This window comes from Alnus glutinosa, chromosome 9 (genome assembly GCF_958979055.1).
Source record: "Alnus glutinosa chromosome 9, dhAlnGlut1.1, whole genome shotgun sequence".
Lineage (NCBI taxonomy): Eukaryota > Viridiplantae > Streptophyta > Magnoliopsida > Fagales > Betulaceae > Alnus > Alnus glutinosa.
This window is the reverse complement of record NC_084894.1, coordinates 2,643,092-2,657,573: the sequence shown is the minus strand read 5'-3', so window position 1 is coordinate 2,657,573 and position 14,482 is coordinate 2,643,092. Positions and strand designations below refer to the sequence as shown.

Sequence of the window (14,482 nt, the reverse complement as noted above, 5' to 3'; positions counted from 1 at the left end):
TTTAGCTTACTTGGCCCCTACCCAAAAAAAATTTCGGCCCTTGGCCCCTGCCCATAAGAACTTCTGGCTCCGTCCCTGCTTGTGATGATAAAGGTCAGGTCACCCATATTTGGTTACCTTACAAAGGCCTCAAAGGGAGTATGTCTCCCTCTCTTGGGAACCTCACATATCTCTCCCACCTCAATCTCTCCCACAATTCACTTTCAGGTCCTCTCCCAAAGGGATTCTTTTCGTCCTTGAATCAACTCAAGGTCCTTGATTTGAGCTACAACCATCTGTTTGGAGATGCATCTGGCTTGCCTGACTCCATTCAAATAGTTGACATATCTAGCAATCACTTCAATGGGATGGTGCAATCTTCATTTCTTCAAAGAGCATGGAGGTTGGTAGAGCTCAATGTCAGCAACAATAGTTTCACGGGCCCTATTCTTCCCTCTCCTTGCATCAATTCTTCTTTTGTCAAGCTCCTCGATTTCTCTTATAATGATCATAGTGGCCAAATTCCTTGGGGACTAGGGGCATGTTCCAAACTGAAGGTTTTTCGGGCAGGTTTTAACTCTCTCTCTGGGCTACTTCCTCATGACATATACAGTGCTACAAGGTTAGAAGAAATCTCATTACCTTCTAATCATCTTTCCGGACTTATTAGCAATGACATTGTGAACCTTACCAAAATCACTAGCATTGATTTGTATGGCAATAAATTGAGTGGAAAGGTTCCTATGAATATTGGAAAGCTCTCAAAATTAAAGTACTTGCTCCTTGATTTGAACTCCTTATCAGGTTCTCTACCCCCATCTTTGGTGAATTGCACAAATCTTAAAAAATTGATTTTACGAGACAATTTCCTGGAAGGAGATATCTCCACCTTTAATTTCTCTAGTCTTCCCCAACTTACTATAATTGACTTGGGGATTAATCGCTTCTCCGGTAATTTGCCAGTAAGCCTTTACTCATGCAAGTCCCTAGTAGCAATTCGACTTGCCAGAAACAGACTGGAAGGACAAATCGTACCTGAGGTGGTTCAGTTGAAATTCTTGTCTTTCCTTTCACTTTCTTACAATAGGCTAACCAACATCACAGGGGCAATCAAGATTCTGATGCGTTGCAAGAATCTCAGTATAGTCATGCTTGGAGGAAATTTTCTACACGAGGCAATGCCAGGTGATGACAGTATAGTTGGTTCCAATGGATTTGAAAATATCAGAGTTCTAGGTCTTGGTGAGTGCCAACTGACAGGTCAATTGCCTATATGGCTATCTAAACTTAAGAAACTAGAAACTCTACATCTAGTTTCTAACCGTATCACAGGCTCAATTCCTACTTGGTTGGCAACTCTTCCAAGACTCTTCTATTTACATTTGTCTCATAACCTCATTTCAGGTGAATTTCCCAAAGAACTTTGTTCAATGCCAGCATTAGTATCAGTAGAGGCTTCGGGAGAAAATACTGCTTTGAATTTACCAATTTTAGGAAGAAATAATGGAAGCTTTGCTCAGTTCAATGTTCTGTCGAATGTGCAACCAACAATATTTGTTGCAAACAACAGTCTCCACGGCAACATTCCCGTTGAAATTGGTCGTTTGAAGCTGCTTAATCAACTGGATTTTAGTCATAACAGTTTCTCAAGCAATATTCCAGGTCAAATATCTGAGCTTACAAACCTGGAAAGATTGGACCTCTCTGCAAATCAGTTGTCGGGTGAAATACCAGCATCACTAACTAGTTTGCATTTCCTGTCTCATTTTAGTGTTGCATACAATAATCTACATGGACCAATACCACAAGGCACTCAGCTCCAGAGCTTTGGTGCCTCTGCATATGAGGGCAATCCTGGACTTTGTGGTCTCCCACTTCTAGAGTGTGCCCATATTGTTAGCAGTAATGGAGGCAAGGACATTCAAAATGAGGAAGATAGGCTTGGATTGCCATGGTTTCCAATTTGTGTGGTTCTCGGCTTCATTACAGGATTTTGGGGCGTTTGTGGTCCTTTAATTTTTAGCTATAACTGGAGAGTTGCATATTTCCAATTTTTCGACAATGTAAAAGATAGGTTCTACGTCAAACTAGTAGTGTTGTTGGCCAGATTACACAGAAGGTTATGAGTGTATAATCTTCTTCCTTTACAGTTACATATTGGTCCCTCTAAAGGTTGTCATCAATTTGGTTTCTCAAGTTTCCATTTGAATAATTTAGTTCTCATTGTTTGTTGGATATATATTAAGTTCAAGTAATTCTACATGTACATTAAGCCACCTTATTTTTTTATGGACACTTAATATACATGTAGAATTACTCATTAAGTTCAACTAAGACTGAAAAAAAAAATTATAAAGTAAATAAATTCTTATGAAACAAAATACATTTTTTGCAATTTTGTTTTACATAAAACAGAGCAAAAAACAGGGTAGATGGGAGGTGCAAAATCTTTCTCTCTCTCTTTCTCTCTCTCTCTCTATGCAATAGTCCAAGCAAGTCTATATGTAATACCATGCATATTAATTAGGGTTAAATATGCTCTAGTTATAACTTAAAGATATTAAAGTTGGTTGTCAGTTGGTAAAGTGTGAGATTTTGGACTTTTTTAAAAAATTTCTATTTTGCCGAACGTTTGAATGCTTCGAACAATGGGTGATGGACATTCAACGTTTCTGGCTTATCCTCTTCATTGATTTTCTCAACCTTCTCTTCAACTAATTCAATCCTCATCTCAACCCTGTTCTTTGTTTCCTCAATGAAACTCTTCTTCCTCTTTTTCGTATCATCTTCTCATCCAAACTCCACGCCTTCCTCTTCCTCTTCTTTATCCTAATATACTCCTTCATCATTAGATATCATTACAAACTTCGATAGAAGAAGAGGTGGTGCAATGAAGGCCTTGGGAGCAAGTTTCTCATAAGCATTTCAGAACAAGCATAGTTTACTAAGAGGAGTCCAGAAGGGATTGAAAAGTAAACCCAATAGCTGAAATAGCCAATAGTGGGGGAAAAACGGTTGGTATGGATACCGTTACAAAAGCACCCCTTACACACTCCATACACACCCATCTTATCACATGGAGTAGGGCCCACATGTAGTGCGTTCCACCCTATGTAAAAGGGTATGTGTGTATAGAGTGTGCAAGTGGTGTTTTTTTAGTTTTTCCCTTAAATCATAGATGATTTGACAACCGATTGATTATTGAGAGTCTAAACAACTAATTGTAAAATTTGACATATTTAATGATAAATGAATTCTGGGCAACCACGAATATGGAAAATCCTTTGGGACATAATTTAAGATATCGCATCATGTCATCATGTGATAACACTTGGATATATATATGCAAAGTTGATATCAGACTCCGAAAATTAAGTCACTAATCACTCCATATGGCAAAACTTCCCGGTCAAATTTTTCGGTCAGCCAGATTTAATTAATAGGAGTAAGTTGTAGCCGACATATATATATATATATCTATATATAAAAGAAAGAAAAAAAAAGGAAGAAAAAGACAATAGAGACGATCAATTAACAACCGTAGACTAGAACAAGGATAGGCTACAACTTCATTTTAGAAATAAATGTCTTAACTAAAGCAACAAAAGATTGAAGAAAATAAAGTCAAAGTGATGTTTATGGAAGTTGAACCGGCTGGTGGTTCATCCAATAATTAAGATGGAGTTACACACAAGACCGCCAAGCCGAGGATCAATCTATAAGCCCATCGTTAGTCTAAAAATTGTTGGTCATACATTTTTGTCACAAACACCCTACTCTTCCACTCGTTGTCACCGACAACAACAAGAAAGAGGAGCAATACCATTCATGATTCGTCACTGACCCTTCTTTTCTACGACTATGTTTAGTTCACGCCCAAAAGTCTTAAAAGTATTAAGAGTGTTCATAAAGTTGACCGCATCACCGTACTTCAGCCGAAGACATTTACAAATACAAACAAGAAACATACATAATTTAATTGCCCATTGGCCATTGGGACTTGTAGGCCGTAATGGGCCCTCCGTGGATTGGTGATATTTTAAACCGACCGGTGGTTCATCCAATAAGATGGAGTTACACACAAGACCGCCAAGCCAAGGATCAATCTAAGTCCGCCGTGAGTCTATAATTGTTGGCCATACATTTTCATCACACACACCCTTCTCTTCCACGACAACGACAAGAAAGAGGAGTAGTACCGTTCATGATCCGCCAATGACCCTTCTTTTCTACCACTTTGTTTGGTTCACGCACTAGAAGTCTTAATAGTATTAAGAGTGTTCATACTGTTGACCGTATCACCATAATTCAGCCGAAGACATTCACAAATACAAACAAGAAACACGCATATTGTGCCCGATGTCCTTCGGGCCTGGTAGGCCGTAATGGGCCCTCAATGGATTGGTGATATTTTATATCGTCCAACTGTAATGATATTTTATACAGTTGACGCATCGCCGTAATAAAAAAACTTTCATTGGTCATTTTCTATGGCTTCCAAATCTTTGGTTCTTGATCATTTGCCAACCCATTTTTCACTTCATCATGATTTATTTCTATCTCTAGAGTTCCAAGTCATATTAATAGGTTCTCTTTTGCACCAAGTTCAAAACACCATCATTAAAATAAAAATAAAAAATTAATCTCAAGGATTGTAGGGAAGAAGATTGGACTGGAAAGTCATCCCAAAAGATGAACCTAATTTAGTTATATTAATCATTGGCAGGATATTCTATTAATCATAGCACACAAGGGCAGCTAGCAAAACTAAAGCAAATCAGTTCTTGTGACACAAAATACGTCGCTGCACTTTTCTGTACAAAACAGAGTAGAAAAACAGGGGAGATGGTTGTAGCAAAATCAGACTCACTCTCTCTCTCTCTCTCTCAATCTACTAACGACACCAGAGAGTACTATGAAGTCACTGCCTGCTTTTCTAAGTCATCTTTGGTTTCCAAGCAACCCTTATTTTTCGTTTTGATTTTGGAATGGTTTTGTTCTTTTATTCATATCATGCATGGCAGGGTGATTCCAACTTCAAATTTGAATCTTGCCAGTTATGCGACCTGGCTTTTTTAATCAAACTTGGAAGTTTTTAAGAGCTTCTAAGCAAATTTAGTGGAGAGAGTCAAGAAGATTATTCCTTCAATGGAAGAATATGATGGAACTGATTAGAGATATGAACGAGAAGAAAGGCTAGTTGGTTACAAGAAAAGGAATTTGTGAACATAAACGAAGAAATGATTCGAAGATAAAATGTTTGCTTGCCAAATGTCACCGCCATCATTCTATAAGGGATGAGAAATTTGTTTTAGTATGGAACAACTACCCTTCTCAACTGCCAACTTACATTCATAATAATAACGCTTAGTGCACTCGAATATTCTCTCAGGCATGAAGAGTAATACTGAAATATTAGTATAGTTGGCAAGTTGTCGGAACGGAGTGAACGGAGCGTTAGTTTATGTTGGCCTGAAGACGAATAGCTAGGTTGTGCGGGTGTGGAGGCAACAGTGGTACGATACGGAGTATTTTAGAGTTTTACAAAATACGTTGTTACCCTAAATTATTGAATAGTGAAATATAGCCCCACTCTTTGGTGTATGTAAGCACATTGTCGAAACATATAAATTTGTGTCTCGATTTTTTCTTGCTCTCTCTTTTCAATTCCATATTATTCATCATTATTGTGCACGGTAACAACGTTTAGTTACCTTCTAAAGGCCTCCATGGGAATATATCTCCCTCTCTTGGAAGCCTCTCACATATTGGTCGCTTTAGACTCTATCATCAATTTGGTTTCTCAAGTTTCGCTTTCAATAATTTTTAAGGCTTTGTTAGTTTTTATATTTTCAATTTGGGTTCAATGTGATCCCATTGAGGGAAAAATTAATTAAGCTTGATTACTTTGTTAAGCCATTTACTGTTGGTCCGCGGTGAAAATCCACAACTTATTTGGTCATTTTGAAAGTCTCTTTTCATGGACACCATAGCCTCCTTCACTAAATTTTAGACTCATTTTGATACATCCGGTTGCGGAAAATGTGCTGTTGGGAAGGGGGCATATAGAAACTAATAATAATCTAAAGGGACTTACAAAAAAGAAAATAATAAAAAAATAATAATCTAAAAGGAGAAAGATACTGAGATTAAGGTGGTTCAACCTATAACCTACATCCACACGTTAAAGTCTCATAGGCTACATGTTTCTTTCATATTTGATTTGAGTACAAAGCTCTATTTACAAAGCTTTACATGTCATTTGAGTAATTTCAAATACAAACGGTTAAATTACTACTTATGCCAAAAGTTTAAGCTAATAGGAAAATGTAAATTTAATTATTTAATCAATATTGTAACACAAATATATCTCTTAAATTAGAGTTAATATATCCCTTAATCTACAATAATCAAATCATCCACATCCCGTATGCTCTGTTTATTTCGGAGTAAAATGTTTTCTGAGAAATATTTTTAACATTTTTCGGCGTTTGGTGAAAGCGAAAAAATAATGATCAACGAAAATTATTTTCAATTTGACCATAAAAGCCTCTTTAATTTTTGGAAAACAATTTATGGTTTTGAAAAACATAAATCGTTTTTCTAGATTTAAACTCTCCATTATTGCACGCACGTTTGTGGGAATCTGCCACCGCCGAGCAATGGAGTTTGTTAGTAACCCGACTCTACCGCCGAAAATCCCTGAATTTTGGTATCCGATTGCCAGAATTTATAAATTTCAGCTGGATTCCAGCCAAACTAGGCCAAATTCCAACGAAATTGGCTAGAATCTTGTTCACTAGAATCCGGCGACGACGGCCGGACATGCCAAATTTCTGCTGTGGTTGTCGGATTTTGTTTTACACCGTTGGTGATTTTTTCATATGAGGTAAACACCGGAAAATATTTTCAGCAAAATAATTTTTTTTTCTAAAAAATGATTTCGTTCAAATATTTTACGACGGAAAATATTTTACGTCGAAACAAACAGAACATTAATTTAGAAAATACAATTCAACAGTTATCGCAAATGATTTCTATCCTTTAACAGGGCATAACGAGCGGTGCTTAAACTTTTATATCTTGTGCAGATTTTCGATGCATAATGAAAAGAGAGAACAAAAAGTTCTTCCATAAATATGAAAACAGAACAAAAAGGCAGTGCTCAATAATGGATTAGGATCCCCTAAAATTTTAAAGAAAATGTAAATTTTCAAATAATGAAATTTAGTCCATTTCTAGGCATCGAAACACTTGAAAAATGCTGCATGTTAAAAATGTGGGGCATATTATCGAGACAACCAAAAAGAGTTTTCCTACCAAAATATTTCTTTTTTCACTTTTACAAAGACGGCTTTTTTTTTTTTTTTTTTTTCAGAAAACTAAAGATAGTAAAATGGGGAGCAAGAACCTCATATTAAAAATGGGGCATTTTCGAAGCGTTTCGATGCCTAAAAATGACCTAAATTTTGTAATTTAAGAATATACAAATGTTCCAAAATATAACCTAGTCATAAACAAAATGATGACCAGGTCATAAATAAAAAAAACCCTTAGGCTATCTAATTCCAACCGCAGAATTACAACAAAAGAGTCCGTTGGTTTGTAGTTGTCAGAATAAATAAATTGCAAACAACTTTTCTATGATTCATACTAATTTTCAACAACAAAACTCCACAAAACCCAAATCGAATGGCTCCAAGCAATCCCACTACCAAAAACGAAAGAGGTATATAATGTGAGGTGGAGTGTATAAGGAGTAAGGACCACAACAATAGTCAGTAGCCGTGGATTTCAAGTCCGAAAATGATTTTTGGAGTTATAAGAAGACTTGTTAATTGGACTTCAAGGCATAATTTATTCAGACAAAGAAAGGGCTGAAAAAATGTTGTTTGGCAATCCCTATTTCCACTCTCCTTTTTTCATTCTTGATAAAGATAGATTAAGATCGTCTACAATTATCTGTCTGAATTGTAAATGATTCATATAAGTGATTGTGAGAGATCACTTGTGTGACCCGACTGACCAAATAAAAATTGGACTGCCCAACCACTTACACAGTTAGGTGGGTCATAATAAGTAGTCTCTTATAATCACCTGCCTGAATTGTCTATACTTCATGTAGATAATTGTAAGCGATCTTAATCCAACAAAGATTTTTCCTCCCAAAATGTTTCTTTTTTCACTTTTGCAAAGAAGCTTTTTTTTTTCTTTTTTCTTTCTTCTTTTTTTCTTTTCAGAAAACTAAAGATAGTAAAATGGAAAGTAAGAACCTCATGAAAATATACTTAATTCTCAACTATAACATGCCACATTTTTAATATGTAGCATTTTCGAAGCGTTTTGATGTCTAAAAATGACTTAAATTTTGTAATTTAAGAATATACAAATGTTCCAAAATTGAACACGATCATAAACAAAATTATAACCAGATCATAAAAATAAATAAATAAATAAACCCGTAGGGTATCTAATTCCACCCGCAGAATTACAACAAAAGAGTCCGTTGGTTTGTGGTTGGCAGAATAAATAAATTGCATACAACTTTTCTATGATTCATAAGAAGACTTGTTAATTGGACTTCAACAGTAGTCAGTAGCCGTGGATTTCAAGTCCCAAAATGATTCTTGGAGTTATAAGAAGACTTGTTAATTGGACTTCAACAGTAGTCAGTTGCCATGGATTTCAAGTCCCAAAATGATTTTTGGAGTTATAAGAAGACTTGTTAATTGGACTTCAACAGTAGTCAGTTGCCGTGGATTTCAAGTCCCAAAATGATTTTTGGAGTTATAAGAAGACTTGTTAATTTGCAGAATTTATTGAGACAAAGAAAGGGCAGAAAAAATGTTATTTGGCAATCCCTATTTCCACTCTCCTTTTTTCCTTCTCGATAAAGATGGATCAAGATCGTCTACAATTATCTGTCTGAATTGTAAATGATTCATATAAGTGATTGTAAGAGATCACTTGTGTGACTCGCCCGACCAAATAAAAATTGGACTGCCCAACCACTTACCTAATCAGGTGGGTCTTAATAAGTAGTCTCTCACAATCACCTACCCGAATTGTCTACACTTCATGTAGATAATTGTAAGCGATCCTAATCCGACCAAAATTTTCTTCAACCCAGTCTATATAAATGTCATGTGTCCGCTTACATGTGACAAATACATATTTTTTAAATAACAAAAATAAAGTTGAAAGAGACACATTCTTTTTAAATAAAATTTCCACAAAAATATTTTGTATAAAAAAAAATTATAAAAATTATATATAAAAAAAAAAAAGAGGAAAAAAAATACAAGATTTTTTTAAAAAATTAAAAAAAGCAAAAGCTTAAAAATGGTATTGTGTTATTTTTGGTGCAAAAGGAAGAGAATACAACTTTAATAGTAAATTAGGAGAAATATTGAAAAATTTAAAATAATAGGAGAGACAATGCAAAAAAGATGATAATTAAAATGGAGGGCAGAAAGTCGGTTTTATATACAGTGGAGTGTGAAAGCTGTTTAGTCACTTCCAACAACGGCATATGGTTTGGAAGCATGTATGACTTTCCGACTTTAAACAAGTGGAGTACTTCACGTTAATAAACTCCATTAATTTTCCATGAAATAATTTCCCCACTGGACTTGGAATTTGGGCAAACTTTACGTGTACAGAACGATTATAAAATTACGTGGGCAAAGTTGCAGATGAGAGCTATATATACAAGCAAGGTGTACGTTCGTTTAGGCCTACTTCATAACCATTTTTCTTCTGGTTTGGCATATCAACCAAGAACCATGCCATATTCAAAGCCTTATCATCTCCCCTTCACCTTGTTTCTCTTTTGTATTTTCTCCACGAATCATGCCTGCAACCAAATAGACCGCCACTCTCTGTTGTCCTTGGCCTTCAACAATACGTCTTCTCCTCCACTAAATTGGTCTTCAATTGATTGTTGCCACTGGGAAGGCATTTCTTGTGATCATAAACGTCAAGTCACCCATATTTGGTTACCTTCTAAAGGCCTCATTGGGAGTATATCTCCCTCTCTTGGAAACCTCACACAGCTCTCCCACCTCAATCTCTCCCACAATTCACTTTCGGGTCCTCTCCCCAAAGGATTGTTTGTGTCCTTGAATCAACTCAAAGTCCTTGATTTGAGCTACAACCATCTCTTTGGAAATCTATCTAGCTGGCCTTCCTCTCTTCGAATTGTTGATATATCCAGCAATTACTTCAACGAGATAATCCAATCTTCATTCCTTCAACGAGCATGGAGGTTGACCGAGCTCAATGTCAGCAACAATTATTTCATAGGCCCTATTCCTTCCTTTCCTTGCATTAATTCTTCTTTGGTCAGGTTCCTTGATTTCTCCCATAATTATCATAGTGGCCAAATTCCTAGTGGGCTAGGGGCATGTTCCAAACTAAAGGTTTTTCGAGCAGGTTTTAATTCTCTCGTAGGACTGCTTCCTCATGATATATACAATGTGACAGGGTTAGAAGAAATCTCCTTACCTTTCAATAATCTTTCAGGACCCATTAGTATTGACATTATGAACCTTACCAAACTCACTAACCTTGAGTTATATGGCAATAAATTGAGTGGCAAGCTCCCTCAGAATATTGGAAAGCTCTCCAAATTAAAGCACCTAATCCTTCATACAAACTCCTTAACAGGTTCTCTGCCTCCATCTTTGATGAATTGCACAAATCTCATACAATTGATTTTACGGTTCAATTTTCTTGAAGGAGACATCTCTACCTTTAATTTCTCTAGTCTTCATCAACTTACCGTAGTTGATTTGGGGACTAATTACTTTTCCGGTAATATTCCGGTTAGCCTTTTCTCATGCAAGTCCTTAATAGCAGTTCGACTCAGCGAAAACCAACTAGAGGGACCAATCCCGCCTGAGGTGGTTCAATTGAAATTCTTGTCCTTCCTTTCACTTGTTGACATTAGGCTAATCAATATCACAAATACAATCAAGATTTTGATGCGTTGCAAGCCACTCACCATAGTCCTCATTGGAGGAAATTTTCTACACGAGGCAATGCCAGGTGATGACAATGTTTTGGGTTCTGATGGATTTGAAAATGTCCGAGCTTTGGCTCTTTCTGGAAGCCAACTTACTGGTCAATTGCCTTCATGGCTATCTAAGCTTAAGAAGCTAGAATTTCTAGCTCTATCTTCGAATCGTATCACAGGTTCAATTCCTAGTTGGTTGTCAACTCTTCCAAGGCTCTTCATTTTAGAATTATCTGAAAACCTCATTTCAGGTGAATTCCCAAAGGAACTTTGTTCATTGCCAGCATTAATGTCACCAAAGGCTCTAGTAGCTGCTAGTCGTTTGGATTTACCAATAGTTGTTTCCAAAAGAAGTACTATCCAATACAATTTTCTCTCGAACATGTACCCTTCAATATCTGTTGGAAACAATAGTCTTAGTGGCAACATTCCCGTTGAGATCGGCCGTTTGAAGTTGCTCCATGCTCTTGATCTCAGTCATAACAACTTCTCAGGAAACATTCCTGACCAACTGTCTGAGCTCACAAACTTGGAAGAATTGGACCTCGTTGAAAATCGGTTGTCCGGCGAAATACCAGCATCACTAAGTGGTCTACATTTCTTGCATAGATTTAGTGTTGCAAACAACAATTTGCATGGACCAATACCATCAGGCACTCAACTCCAGAGCTTTGATACCTCTGCATATGAGGGCAACCCTGGACTTTGTGGCCCCCCACTTCCACATGAGTGTGCCCATATTGTTAGCAACAAGGAAGACATTCGGGATGAGGACAATGGGCCTAGAATCCCATGGTTTTCAATTGCTGTGATTCTTGGCTTTATTACAGGTTTTTGGGGAGTTTGTGGTCCATTACTTTTTAGCTATAAGTGGAGAGTTGCATATTTTCAATTCATGGACCTAAGTAAAAGATAGGCGTATATTCTTCTTCTTTAAAATTGCATATTGGTCACTTTAGAGTCTATTACCAATTTGGTCTATTTAGAGTCTGTCATCAATTTGGTTTTTCAAGTTTCTATTCGACTAATTTATGGTTTTGTTAGTTTTCATATTTTCAATGTATGGTCAATGTGATCCCCATTGTGCAGAAAATTAATTAATCTTGATTACTTTGGTCATTTTGACAGTCTCTCAAGATTTTCATGTGTGGCATGGCCTCCCTCACTGAATTTTAGAGTGATTTTGATTCATCCAGTTGTGCAATTGAGGGCATAACAAATAGAACTTAAGAGATTGTAAAAATTTCTTCAAGAAATGTGAAAACTAAACAATAGAACGGTGACACATGTCACTCTTAACAATAAAAATATAAATATAGATATTACAAGTGAAGAACCATTCAAATTCCATTCTGCTAGGCTACACTGCCAGTTTTGCGAGTATTCATTAGGCTCTGTGTCAGCCAAATTGCTGTTTCTCTTGATGAAACAGCTTCTTCACCAAAAGGTCTTAACACCCCTGCAAGTTCCTCAAGTCTTTCCTGTTTTAGTAAATCTGAACAGATCTCTAGTAGTGACTCCAGACTTTCTGCTCTTTGCTGAGTTTGGGGGTCCCATTCAATCCTTGTTTCATCACCAAGAACCAAGGACAGCGTACTCATTGATGAGATGTCACTAGAAGCTCCATTCAATTCGTGAATATCTTCTTTCCCCTTTTTCTTACAAGAGATAAGACTATCTTCTCTTCCATTGAATTCATTTTCACATGGAGGTGCGACTTTACTTGCTAATAATGCATTTTCTGATGCCATTTGGTAACCTGAAAGGCCATCACGACTGGTGCAATTTGCACATGAAGTTGCCACTATCTTATGACGTTTCTCATTGGCACTCCCACCCTTTATCTGAGCTTCTCTGACAAGAGGCTGTTCCTCTTGCATCTGAGAGTTCTTAGAGGCACACCCTTGTTTCCTATCTTCATGTGCTGACAAAATATCCACCAAGGTAGTTTCTGAGTTGGCATTTCCAATGTTTTCAACAGAATTGGAGATAGCTCTAGAACCCTTTGCCGCTTTAGATGTTGTCTCAACTTCAATTTCAACAAAACCATAGATGTTGGTTTCCTTTGCCGGGGCATTACTGAATGCATGTGCTTTTACTACCTGATCACTTCCCAAATTCTTTGAAGACCTTGCCTTTCCACCTCTGGTGTCTTTTCCAACACTAACTTTGTTAGACAGTTGGGTTCGTTTTGGTCTAATTTTGCTGCTGCATTCAGACTTCACTGGAATAAAAACAGTTGATATATTGGACAATTGAGCAAGTTATGGTTGTAAATGGGGATGCCTCAGCAGCTCTGCAGCCTAAAATGTGGTAAAGGTTTCAGACCAACAAATCATTGCTTTCAAAAAGATATGATAGAGTTTGGTCATTTGAACTCACTGTTGGTCTGTGGTCTGGGTTCTTTCTTAACATGCTCTTGATTAATTGTTTCCTGCATTCTAAATTACATCCAATCTTAGTTGTATAATTCCTGTTAGAGGATAAAATCAGAACCTCAACACTAGCTTGAAAATCAGCAAAGGAGAGCCTTCTTACAGCAACAGCTACTTGTCAGACCAATAGCCTGCAGCCTCCCTTCCCCTGGATTCCTGCTCCATGTCTTCCGGATCTGCTCCTCAAACTCAGCACAAGCCTCTTTCCTCTTTCCTGACTTGCTCTCTCACAGCAGCTGACAACAGAAGCATGCAGCAGCCTAGTCACCTGGATTCCCGCTACAAGCTGAAGCTCCATGTTTCCCGGATCACTTTCTGCTCATTAACACAGCACACACTCTAGTCATAGCATTTCCCTTTTCTGCATTCTGTGATTTTTCTGTTTCTGTAAACCTTGTACTGATTTACCTTGAGTTGCTCTATAAATAAAAGAAAATTATCTGGCTTTGGTAAGTTAACCAAACCAGTTCTTCCATCAATTCTTTCATGGTATCAGAGCCCTTTGGCTAACGCCCTGATCCTGTTGTTCCTCTTCCTTTGGCTGTAGCACAGCCCGTGTGAGCCATGCTCACACAGCTCACACGGGCAGTGCCTTGAGGAAGCTCTACAAGAGTTTTCCTTACTCTTTACTCTCTTTGAGGCATTCTATCAAACACCTCTGTTTCTGTTCTCCTGCTTATCCGTTGCTGTGCCTTGAGGAACCATCACCTGGTTCGGCCTCTCTACTCCCACGTGCTCCTCCTTCACCTCTGTTTCACCTCAAAAACAGAGCTTCATCTCAGGATCTTTCCCCAAATAACCTCTCTTTCACCTTCTCTGCCCTCTCTTGAGCCACTTTCTCCAAAATTCTCCCAAAATCTCTCCTCTTCAACTCAAAAAAAAAAAAAAAAAAAAAAAAAAAAAATTGCTTACTGGCAGAATCCCTGGAGCACTTTTTCAGCCTCTTCGTCGCCGTCTCCGTCGGTGCCAAAAACTCCGGCGGCCATGTCAACTCAGAGTGTTGCGCTTTCTCTTCTCCTTCTCTTTATTCTTTCATGGTATAAAGTACTCT

General features: G+C 37.4%; 3 protein-coding genes across 3 annotated transcripts; 2 read left to right on the top strand and 1 right to left on the bottom strand.

Annotated features, from left to right (window-relative positions):
• Positions 1-84: 84 nt before the first annotated feature.
• Positions 85-2,170, top strand: LOC133878575 (receptor-like protein 3). The gene is made up of 2 exons (XM_062317142.1): positions 85-1,221; positions 1,384-2,170. Exons 1-2 carry the CDS (start codon positions 141-143, stop codon positions 2,103-2,105), a joined length of 1,803 nt encoding a protein of 600 aa, XP_062173126.1. The 5' UTR covers positions 85-140; the 3' UTR covers positions 2,106-2,170.
• Positions 2,171-9,734: 7,564 nt separating this feature from the next.
• On the top strand, positions 9,735-11,912 carry LOC133877680 (receptor-like protein 3). The gene has a single exon (XM_062316065.1). It carries the CDS (start codon positions 9,765-9,767, stop codon positions 11,910-11,912), a length of 2,148 nt encoding a protein of 715 aa, XP_062172049.1. The 5' UTR covers positions 9,735-9,764.
• Positions 11,913-12,351: 439 nt separating this feature from the next.
• On the bottom strand, positions 12,352-14,417 carry LOC133877679 (uncharacterized). Its single transcript, XM_062316064.1, has 4 exons — positions 14,344-14,417; positions 14,140-14,180; positions 13,663-13,746; positions 12,352-13,220 (listed from the first exon to the last, which is right to left on the bottom strand). The coding sequence occupies exons 1-4, from the start codon at positions 14,415-14,417 to the stop codon at positions 12,352-12,354; spliced, it is 1,068 nt and encodes a 355-aa protein (XP_062172048.1).
• Positions 14,418-14,482: the final 65 nt, after the last annotated feature.